Source organism: Phoxinus phoxinus (genome assembly GCF_949152265.1).
Source record: "Phoxinus phoxinus genome assembly, chromosome: 9".
NCBI lineage: Eukaryota > Metazoa > Chordata > Actinopteri > Cypriniformes > Leuciscidae > Phoxinus > Phoxinus phoxinus.
Window position 1 is genome coordinate 36656601 of NC_136884.1, and position 12410 is coordinate 36669010.

Genomic DNA, 12410 nt, shown 5'->3' on the forward strand with positions numbered 1-12410 from the left:
TACCATTTATTTCATCTGACTTATTTGTGAGTGTGAACTCGTGAAATATATTTTTATATAGCATGTTAAATATGGAGTGAAAAACCGTCCACAAATGCATGCGAGAGATCCGTATGTGAGCGCACCAATCCACATATGCATGCGACAGATCCACACACACACAGCAATCCACAGATGCACGCGACAGATCCACACACACACACAGCAATCCACAGATGCACGCGACAGATCCACACACACACACAGCAATCCACAGATGCACGCGACAGATCCACACCCACACACAGCAATCCACAGATGCACGCGAGAGATCCACACACACACAGCAATCCACAAATGCACGCGAGAGATCCACACACACACACACACACACAGCGATCCACCACGAATGCACGCGAGAGATCCACACACACACACACACACACACACACAGCAATCCACCACGAGTGCACGCAAGAGATCCACACACACACAGCAATCCACCACTAGTGCATGCGAGAGATCCACACACACACACAGCGATCCACCACGAATGCACGCGAGAGATCCACACACACACAGCGATCCACCACGAGTGCACGCGAGATCCACACACACAGCAACCCACCACGAGTCCACGCGAGAGATCCACACACACACGCACACACACACACACACACACACACACACACACACACACACACACACACACACACACACACACAGCAATCCACCACGAGTGCACGCGAGAGATACACACACACACACAGCAATCCACCACGAGTGCACGCGAGAGATCCACACACACAGCGATCCACGCGACAGATACACACACACACACACACACACAAAGCAATCCACAGATGCATGCGACAGATCCACACACACAAACAGCGATCCAAAGATGCACGCGAGAGATCCACACACACACACACAGCGATCCACCACGAGTGCACGCGAGAGATCCACACACACACACACACACAGCGATCCACCACGAGTGCACGCGAGAGATCCACACACACACACAGCGATCCACCACGAATGCACGTGAGAGATCCACACACACACACAGCGATCCACCACGAGTGCATGCGAGAGATCCACACACACACACAGCGATCCACCACGAATGCACGCGAGAGATCCACACACACACACAGCGATCCACCACGAGTGCACGCGAGAGATCCACACACACACACAGCGATCCACCACGAGTGCATGCGAGAGATCCACACACACACACACAGAAATCCACCACGAGTGCATGCGAGAGATCCACACACACACACAGCGATCCACCACGAGTGCACGCGAGAGAGCCACACACACACAGCGATCCACGCGACAGATACACACACACACAAAGCAATCCACAGATGCACGCGACAGATCCACACACACACACAGCAATCCACAGATGCACGCGACAGATCCACACACACACGTCACCGGCCCAGCTGGGGGTAGGGCCCAGTAGCCCACCACCCATACCAACTACCACTCTGAGGAGCTACACCAAGGGAACACCACGAAGCAGGACACGAGATAAGATAAATAAGTTGACTTTATTGAATATTAAAACACTTAAAATAGTATCAGCATGGAGGACTGACACTCTTTCTCTTCTTCAGAGCGACCAGGGAACTCAGCACACAAGGATCTTCAGACGAGGAACCCAGAGCAGCGGGAGGAGCTGGCTTGCTATATTTCTTCAGGACAGCGGTGGAGCTCAGAGTACTCGGACTAACAGGATCTTGAGGTGAGTAACTCAGAACAGCGTGGGTGAATAACTTTCTCTGTTTCCTCAGGACAGCGAAGGAGCTCAGAGTACTCGGACTAACAGGATCTTGAGGTGAATAACCCAGGACAGCGGGAGGAGCGAGCTTGCTCTGTTTCTTCAGGTCAGCAGTGGAGCTCAGAGTACTCGGACTAACAGGATCTTGAGGTGAGTAATAATAATAATAATAATAATACATTTTATTTGTACAGCACTTTTCATAAAAGAATCTCAAAGTGCTACAGAGACCACATTAAAAAAAGAAATAATGATAAAAAACAAGTGAATAAGATACATTTTTAAAAGAAAAAAGACAGCTAAAAGAGGAGTTCTTTCAGTGCAGAGGGAGATTTGCAAAGCCTAAGGACAACTTAAGAACGCCTGCCTGAACAAAACAGTTTTAAGCTCTTTTTTGAAAGTGTCCACAGACTGGGGTTTTCGCAGATGTTCAGGGAGGGAGTTCCAGATGCGAGGGGCAGCACAACTGAAGGCTCGGTCTCCCATGGTGCGGAGTCGTGAACGTGGCTGATGGAGGAGATGTGTGCTTTGGGACCGGAGGTTATGGGTGGATGAGTGAGGGGTAAGGAGGTCTTTGAGGTATTTCGGGGCATTGCTATAGATGCACAGATGGGTGATGAGGGCAATCTTGTACTGAATTCTTGAGGTTATGGGTAGCCAGTGGAGATTTTGGAGAATGGGAGTGATGTGTTCGTATTTGCGGGTTTTCATCAGAGTTCGGGCAGCACAGTTCTGAATGAATTGAAGTTTTTGAAGGTGTTTATTTGGTATACCGATAAGCAGGCTGTTACAGTAATCCAGCCTGGAGGAAATTAAGGCGTGGACGAGTTTTTCTGCGTCAGAGAAAGTGAGGAAAGGGCGGAGTTTTGAAATGTTTTTGATATGAAAAAAGCAGGTTTTATACAGATGTTTGATGTGATTTGCATAGGTCAGTTGAGGGTCCAGCTTCACACCGAGGTTGGTAACAGTAGTTGAGAGGGGGATGTCTTGACCGGAGAAAGAGATAGTGGTTATGGGTGATGACTGGACCTGATGAGGGGTGCCGATTTGTATGGCTTCAGTTTTAGAGCTGTTTAACTGGAGGAAATTATAACTCATCCACGCCCTAATCTCCTCCAGGCAATTTGAGAGGGCTAGAGATGATGGTGAAGAAGCTGATGAGAGAGCAGATAATGATGGAAGGACCGGGGTAGAACATAGGTTTGAGTCGGTTCGCAGGTATAACTGGGTGTCATCAGCATAACAGTGAAAGGAGATGCCGTGACGGCTGATGATATGACCCAATGGCAACATGTATATAATAAAGAGCAGGGGTCCTAGGATAGATCCTTGCGGGACACCACAAGTGACAGGGGCTGTTCGAGACCTGGCTGATCCCAGGCTGACGTGCTCTGTCCTGTCAGCGAGGTATGAGGTGAACCAGTCCAGTGTGGAGTGACGGAGACCAATGTCAGTATGAAGACGGCTTAGTAGGATATGGTGGTCGACAGTGTCAAAGGCCGCTGAAAGGTCAAGGAGAATGAGCAGAGAGGGGGATCCAGAATCTGCAGAAATGAGAAGGTCATTGGTTACCCTCAACAGTGCTGTCTCTGAACTATGAGCAGTTCGAAAACCTGATTGAAATGTTTCAAAGAGTGAATGACGTTGTAGATGCTCCTGTAGTTGAGCAGCAACAGCTTTTTCAAGCACCTTGCACAGGAATGGAAGATGGGAGATGGGCCGATAGTTGGAGAGGGATTCTGGGTCAAGGTTGGGTTTCTTCAGGAGAGGTTTGATAACGGCAGTTTTGAGTGGGGGTGGGACATGACCAGAGTTTAATGAATGGTTTATTATTTGTGTAATGAGAGGACTAATGGCCGACAGGTTCGATTTGATGAGTGCTGTAGGGAAGGGGTCCAGTGGAGAGGTGGAAGGCTTCATCTTTTTAATGAGACCCTCGACTTCAATCTGTGTAACTGTAGTGAAAGTGCTGAAAAGAGGGGGTTGTGAGCAGACAGATGGCAGAGATGGAGCTGGGGAGCCAGAAAGGTGAGACCGGATGGAGTTGATCTTATCTTTGAAAAATACAAGAAACCTGTTGCAGAGTTCTGCTGTGGGTTCGGTATGGGTTTGGTTTTTGGAATTAAGGAGATGATTTACTCAGAACAGCGTGGGCGAATAACTTTCTCTGTTTCCTCAGGACAGCGAAGGAGCTCAGAGTACTCGGACTAAGAGGATCTTCAGGTGAGCAACCCAGGACAGCGGGAGGAGCTGGCTTGCTATATTTCTTCGGGACAGCGATGAGTTCAAGATGTTCGGACTACGGGAATCTTCAGGTGAGTAACTCAGTACAGCGTGGGCGGCCGGTGTTCTTTATTTCTTCAGGACAGCGGTGAAGCTCGGAATACTCTGAATATGAGGGTCTTCAGGTGAGTAACTCAGAGCAGCATGAGTGACTGGCTTTCCCTGTTTCCTCCGGACAGCGGTGGAGCTCAGAATACTCGGACTACGAGGATCTTCAGGTGAATAACCCAGGACAGCGGGAGGAGCTGGCTTGCTCTGTTTCCTCAGGACAGCGGTGGAGCTCAGAATACTCGGACTACGAGGATCTTCAGGTGAATAACCCAGGACAGCGGGAGGAGCTGGCTTGCTCTGTTTCTTCAGGTCAGCAGTGGAGCTCAGAATACTCAGACTACGAGGATCTTCAGGTGAATAACCCAGGACAGCGGGAGGAGCTGGCTTGCTCTGTTTCCTCAGGACAGCGGTGGAGCTCAGAATACTCTGACTAAGAGGATCTTCAGGTGAGTAACCCAGGACAGCGGGAGGAGCTGGCTTGCTCTGTTTCTTCGGGACAGCGGTGGGCTTGCTGGAGAAGATGCAAACCTCTCGTTCATTTTGTTCTGGGACAAATTACATTGGCTTCCAAAGATTGTTTTGTTCCTTCCCGCTTTTAGAATGCAGTTTGTTAAAAAGCTTTTGTATCAAAAGCTGTCTTGGACAAATATAGCTTTTAAGCTTCTAAGTGTGGTTGGGAAGTTTGGATTAAAGAGAGAATTATTTTGGACAAATTCTTCAAAAATGTGTTTGAAAGAAATCTCCTGTTTTTAATGAAGGTGTTCGAAAATCATGGAGTTTGATGAAAATAACAAGGTCCACTGATGGAAAATCTTTGCATTGGTTAATGCTAGAACCATTGATTAATGGATCTCGCTTGAATTTGTCCTGTGAAATAGTACCATGGTTTGAACACAAATTTGAATAATGAGAAGATTATAATAATGAAGGACTTGGTGGAAGTGACTGGATGGAATTTAAGTAACACTGTTGCATTGACTCAAAGACTTGGACTTCGGTCAGAAAGAGTAGTTGGACAGATGTTGAAAAAATGTCGAGAGTCATTATCTGAAGAAGAATGGACGCTTCTCCATGACTTTTCAACATTAAAAAGTGAGTCAAATGCTGAAGACCTGTTTCCAGCGATGAGGATTTCTCCAGACTTCCCAGATACAGATACTAATTGTCTTTTAACAATGTCAAAAGATTGGAAGGACCGAAATATTAAGTTTATTGGTGGAAAGAGTTATTATAAAATGTGTGTAAAAGTGTTGAATAAAAAACAGTCGATGCTTCGTTCTGACAATCCTTGGCGATGTCATTTAAGTGTGGGTTACATTATACAAGCCACCATTGACAAAGTTTACTGGAGACTTGCAATGGAGAATTATGCATGGCATTATTGCCGTTAATTCTTTTATTTCTATTTTTAATCCGCTTGTAAAAGACAGTTGTGTTTTTTGTGAACAGAGAGAAACAATATTTCATTGTTTTGTATATTGTGAGAGGTTGAAGCTTTTGTTTGAACTGTTGAAAGTGAAATATTTTATATAAAATGTTTTTATTTATGGTTTTAAGGATTCAAAAACAAAGAGAAAAATGGGGCGTTTGCTCAATTTTATTATTGGTCAAGCAAAAATGTCTATTTATTTAAGAAGTAGAAAACAGAAAATGTAATATGGAAATGAATTTAATATAGTGATTGTGTTTAAAGGGCTTGTAAAAGCGAGAATCAAGCATGATTATTATTTTTATTAATATATGAAAATGGATTTTGAAAAGATCTGGACTTATGTACTTTGCAAAGTTGAAAATAATGATCTACTATTTTCTGATGAATTGAGATGAAGTAATATGTAAAAACCTGTGTGAATAATTACTGTATAGTAAAGTTTTTCTAAAAATAAAAAATGTCTCTCTCTCAGCATGGACTTGTTGTGATTTAGGCCTATGTCAAATTCAGCACATACTTCTTCTAAAGACACCAACCACAGTTTACAATCATTAATCGAGTATTGTGAAACAAAGAAAAAGGTCTCATGATATTACGACGCATATTTGCTATGTGTATGCACAATACTCTTGTCTGATCACCTTATCTCATTACAGAACTGCAAGAATACAATGCAAACAACAGATCGCATTAGAATTAGACAAATCTTAAAATATGAATTAGAACTATAGTCTACTTTGGGGGGAATTAAATTAAAGGTTTGGGTGAAACTGGGTGAATAGCCCATTGGTAAAGTAGGACAATGGGTTTAATGTTTCTCTTTTTTATTCTGTAGTATAGTAGAGTTGAAATATGCAGAAGGTAAATTATCACACAGTTTCCCAGTATTAAAAAATAAATAAAAAATAGTTTCTCTGTGTTTTAGTACAATGATTGGATAGCCTAATACTGTAAAATGAAATCAGTCCGCTGCTGCCCGTTAATCTCATGACTGGCAGCACCCGTCCGACAGCGCTGACAATAATCAGTGATGAGGAAGATGTTGATGACACTGAACATCATACAGAGGATGAACAGTTAGGGGTTAGTCTTGTGTATCTACTTCCTTGACTACTCCAAAGGTTCTGGTCTGTATTACGTGCTATCTACTCAAAAAAACTATCAGACTTTCAGAACCACAGTTCACTATTTATTTATTTTTTTGTGCTCCTTAGGAGTATAGATTATACCTAACCTAAATAATAGCACTATGTGAAAAAGCTCATTTAAATAATGGTACATCAGTCTCCCTGAACAGTTATGCAGGAAAATGTCAAAAAAAAATATATACACTCTTACTCCTGTAAGTTGCGTTGTCATCAAATCAATTTAGAGCAGCTTATATCAAAAATGTGACATCCAATTATCTTTGCAGTGTTTATCAGAGGCTGACACTTTTTATGCATAATTACTAAATAACTTTGATGCAGTTTAAAAGTTGACTTAACTGTAGCCAGTTCCTCAGTTTCATTAGGATTTTTTATATATTTTTTTATAGATCTGCCAGGGAGAGTTCTCAACTGATGTGCTACCAGTGCATGCAAGTGCATGCTGTATTGATAGGTAAATTCTTAATTTTGCTAATGCAATGCAAACATTTTATCATCCAAAAATGTTTGTTTGAATCACATCAGTTTTTGACATTGAATATTGGACATTCATTTCTGAAGTCGCTGCCATCTAATTGAACAAATTGGTTACTATTTACTGCAGTGAAAGTTACATCAATACCACATTTGTTTAAGGTCTTCTCTAGAGTCCATTGTTGAAGAACACCCAGGGACGTCGCAAAATGCAGTTGAAGGAACTTCCCTTGAGCCAAGGTCCTCATTCTTCAGAGATTCTACAACGGGTAGGTTTTTAAAAAAAGATCAAAGTATGTCGGACATAATACCCAGGGTTCAAATTTAATTTTTTATAGAAAAAATAACCTACCTTAAAGCTAACCACTTCTTAATTGTATAAACCACATAATTTTGACAAAGTTCAGCAGGGTGAACAGTTCATTCATTTGTACTGCTCTTGCATTTGTCCAGATTGGAAAACCGAACCATGTCCAAAGAAGGCTAGTCTGCTTTTTGTTCAAGAGATCTGTTGTCAAAATGAGGAGAACCCGCAAGTCTGAATCTGACTAGATGACTTGCAAGAGCAAGACAGTGCAGTCATTTTGTTCAACGAGCAACATGTGAATTGGGCAGCTCCAGTAAAGTTCAACTTGAAAGGTAATGATCCACAATGTTCTTAAAGTGATGTTGATATTGTTTTGCAAAACCATTAAAGACAGATGCTGGCAGAACAGTGCAGGTATTTTCAAATTATGTTTTTCTGATTTTTGTGACGCTGGAGTTGGTAAAGAAGTGACACGACATGTCTTTTCATTAATGATGAATAAACTCAAATCTGGATTCAATTTCAACAGGTTTGTATTTAAGATTCTGAGATGAGCAAAAAGCTATCTACAAATCCTTACTGTTTGAATGAATTCTAGTGTTCATATCTCTCGTCTGTTCTACGCCTTTTCTAGAAGCCATCTGCCTTGTCTGGTCGGATCTGTATTGTCGTGTTGGTCTCACCTGTTTTCTGTCCAGTCGCCTGCTGCACGTGAGTGACCTTCTGGACGCTGTCTGTGGTGCGGACTGGGGCTGTTTCGCTCGCTACTGCCTACCCTGCTACGAGCTCAGACGTCTGCCTATTTCTGAAGACTGTCTTGTTTGAAACCTGTGTTATGTTCCAGATCTGCATCACCTTTTTCCTGTGAGCGGCAGTCTGCCTTAGTTCCTTTGACAAAATAAACTTTTTTTTCACCTTTGCGTTTGGGTTCTCTCTCCGATCTGTGACAGTGTTGTCCTGATTCTCAATAACTTGTGTTCTTTGAGTGACTGTATGAGACTGCCCTCAAATGTCTGCTAAATTGGATAATTTTGTACTAAATACATTTTAGTTGTACAAAGTAATGCAAAAAAAAAAGTGCAACTAAAGTTGTATTTAATATACTTGTTGCTAAAGTGGAACCATTCCAAGTATACTTAAGTACACTTTAAATATACTCTTGTATTTAAGTTTTGAAAGGTAGAATTCACTCAGCATAAACTTCAAATGTATTTTGGTAATATTAAAATTGCAATTCAATTACACGTAAGAGTGTTGAAAATACATTACTATTATACTAATAACAAACTGATAGAAATATTTTATGTAATGGGTATTTTCAACATTAAATGTACAGAGAAATGGTCAAAGGCCACATTTACTTAACCAAAAAGTGCTTAACACAGTACGAAAGGTCACATTTATAAAGTTAATGTATGAACTAACAGTCATATGATTAGCTTAGATCATTACAAACCAATCGCCAGAACGAATCACAGTGAAGAAGACTTGAGTGACATTGATTTTTATTCAATTGTATGATTTAAATGTGCATGTATTTTTCTATTCAGGAGATTCACTTGGTTGTTGTGGCCAATGATCTCCCGGCCGTCAATAAAACTTCATTTCTACAAAGAGCAACTTGGGAGTCGTGTCAGGTATATGCTGCGCAGCTGAGAAATATATTCTACACTCAAAAGACAACAACAGAACATCTATGTGTGATTGAGGTAGTAATAGAAGTACTAATATTCTACGGTCAAAAGACCACCGTAGAGACAGTGATAGTGTTGGAAGACTATAGAGCCGCCCGCGTGAGGCTGTAACACCTAGAGATCGGCATGGGGTAGTTTCCATAAGATCATCTCTCAATGCAAATCAAACCAGCTATTAGGTGAACTGAAATACAACCATGCCAATATCTAGGTGTGGTGAATAGTGTGTGATGATGTGGGGCTATTTTAATTCCAAAGGCCAAGGGAACTTTATCAGGATCATAGTATCCTGGATCCATGAAATAACTTGCCTTTAAAAATATAAATCTGCCTGCCTCTACATTATTCATTCACAAAGAAAATTGGTGTCCTTAAAGGTTGGATTTTTCCTCATTTTTTAAATTAAGGCATTAGGATCAATTTCCAAAAGATGATTTTTGTATTCCTCTTTTTAGTCAACTTTTGTCACAGTGTTGGGTTATGTTCCCTGGTGTCCACTAGAGGTCCCCTTCCCCCACGGTGTCATTCTCATTAGGAACTTCATTCCCCACAATCCTTGTCTGTACTCATCACTGTTCATTGTACCCAGCTGATCCCCATCATGATTGTTAGTTCTGTGTGTATTTATACCCTGTCTGTTTTAGTATTGTTACGGAGTCCTTGTTATTAGTCACACCACTTTTGAGGTCTGGTTCCACGCTGTCTTTTGCCTGTTTATTTGTGTTTCGGATTGCTTATTTGGACTTTGACCCCTGCCTGGACTGTTATGAGTTATGGATTTCCCTAATAAATACTGCAGTTGGATATAACTGTTTCATCTGTGTGTGGATCGTGACAACTTTAGCATGAGTGTGTTCACTTATGCTAAGCTTTATATATATATATATATATATATATATATATATGTGTGGCAAAGCGGTGTTCGCTCAGGCAGTTCTAATTTACCTACTTTCGACTACGCCACCTGGGGAATTTCACCCCAGGAATCTAACGGTAACTCTAATGTAAAAGGCACGCACAGGTCCTAATCACGTTGAGTCAGAGACACAGATAAATTGCAAAAATAGATGTACGTTTATTTCATTCAGCATTAAAAGACATTTGTCATTAAAAAGGTGTTGACCAGCAATCACTTCAATTTACTAAATCCTAATGTTGGCTGTGGAGGGACCTGGACACATCCAGGGGGCAGTCTCAGGATATCACCCTTTTGGTAATTACTCTACTCAGTGCACGCACACCAGCACAGCACACTCAACGACTCATGTAAGAGAAGACCACGACACACAGTGAGGACACCACCACCCAATTCGGTCACTCGTCTGCCCCCTGTGCGCCCAGGACCTGCCAACAAACAAAAGGAAAAAATACATTAACCAGTGATATGCAACCAAAATAACATGTAAGCAAAAATGATATATATAAACAAAAATTATATTGTTAACAATTTCAAGAGGGGACCAACTCCTTGGTCCCGATCTGGTCGTCACAAAAATAAGAAAACTCTATAAACAAAATCACAATTTCAGCAGCATATGTCAACCAAAAATAATATATAAATTTACAAACACAGCAATTGAGTAGGAAACAAATACAAAATTCAGGAAACACTCGCTCCTTAACATAAATCAAAGTAATAAACAAAAAGACAAAATAAACTCAAAACATACCACGGTTACCAGTCACCGTCAGTGGAACTGGTTCATGGAAACGATTCACCTGATGCGGCTCACCAAAACAGTTCACCTACAATGAATCACTTAGAATGGGTTACTTGAAGGGTTTCTCACAAAACAGTTCGCTCGGATGATTCACTGGAATGGATTACTTGAAGGGTTTCTCACAAAACAGTTCACTCGGATGATTCACTGGAAACGATTCACTTAGAATGGATTACTTGAAGGGTTTCTCACAAAACAGTTCGCTCGGATGATTCACTGGAAATGATTCACTTAGAATGGATTACTTGAAGGGTTTCTCACAAAACAGTTCACTCGGATGATTCACTGGAAACGTTTCACTAGAACCATTCACTTGGTGTGAAACCGCGCCAAACAGCACAAAAACAGAACAGCACATAAGCAGAACAGCACATAAGCAGAACAGCAGCTGGTAAGGCACAGCGCAAACAGGCTCCACAATGAAGCACCAGGCAGATAACTCTCGTTCAGAATGGCGATATTGTCCTTGTCGCATGCCTACAAACAAAGCAGAAGGTGTTACACTGAGCGTTCTTCCCCCTCAACTTCGTGCTCTAACAGAGACTCTATACTCACAACGGAGCACGCTGTCCCGGGATCAATATGAGAGGAATACGGCCGAATGCCTCCGACAACACTCACCAGCGCAGACGAATCTACACTACAATGGGCATACGGGTTAATCAGACTAATCGCTGGGTCAAGCAACCAAGCTTACAAAGCGCTGTCGCACGCGAATGCCTCTTACCTGTCTCAAATGTCCACATACAACTCCCAACAGCACCCAGACCGGCCTACAGCACTGCCAGAGGCCAGCAACTTCGGTGAGCTTTTACGAACCGCAACACAGTTTGCCGTGCACTCGATTAACCCGCAGCAGGGCACATGGATGACGTCATGGCCCCGGACGATGACGCATGCCAAAACAGCAGGTAGGCTGTGCTCTTATTTACACTGGGTGCCGGGCCATTGGCCACACATTAAACAATTACGCGCTATTCAAACGCAGATGATCTGAAGCAACACATGCAAACCAGTCAACGCCCACAACAGCTGGATAACACACTCGCTGTGAGGAATAATAATATTGTGATAATCCTGGAAATTTTACCTCAAACGTGCTGGAGTAGCCTAACAACGGATCCAGCTGCAGATCATCAGTAAGTGCTTTGTTCTAATCGCGATATGAAATGGTGTCTGTAAACCGCAAAAGACTGTTAAAATTTGAATCGCGTTTCTGTGTTTGAATGAATCAACGGCACATATGCATGTTGTTGTTGTTTACTACAGCTAGCACGTGTCTGTGTGTGAATGAAACTATACTGAATCTATATTGCCTACTGAGATGAGTAAAAATCGACTGAATACGTTGAAATAAAATGTCTTTGTATAAGCAACATATTAAACTGCAAATTAACATTTATGCCCTAATATATATTATAAAAGACGATATGTTACAGACGAAATATGAAAGACAACATTTAGTTTTGGATAGATTATAAAGTTTTTACTGCCACATCAAAACCTAATTTACAAGGGGC

General features: G+C 42.0%; 1 protein-coding gene across 1 annotated transcript; it reads left to right on the forward strand.

Annotated features, from left to right (window-relative positions):
- Positions 1 to 3707: 3707 nt before the first annotated feature.
- LOC307004561 (uncharacterized protein) lies at positions 3708 to 6016 on the forward strand (the record flags this gene model as incomplete). The annotated part of the gene is made up of 3 exons (XM_079623878.1): positions 3708 to 3808; positions 3960 to 4095; positions 4243 to 6016. The coding sequence occupies 3 exons, from the start codon at positions 3708 to 3710 to the stop codon at positions 4546 to 4548; spliced, it is 543 nt and encodes a 180-aa protein (XP_079480004.1). The 3' UTR covers positions 4549 to 6016.
- Positions 6017 to 12410: the final 6394 nt, after the last annotated feature.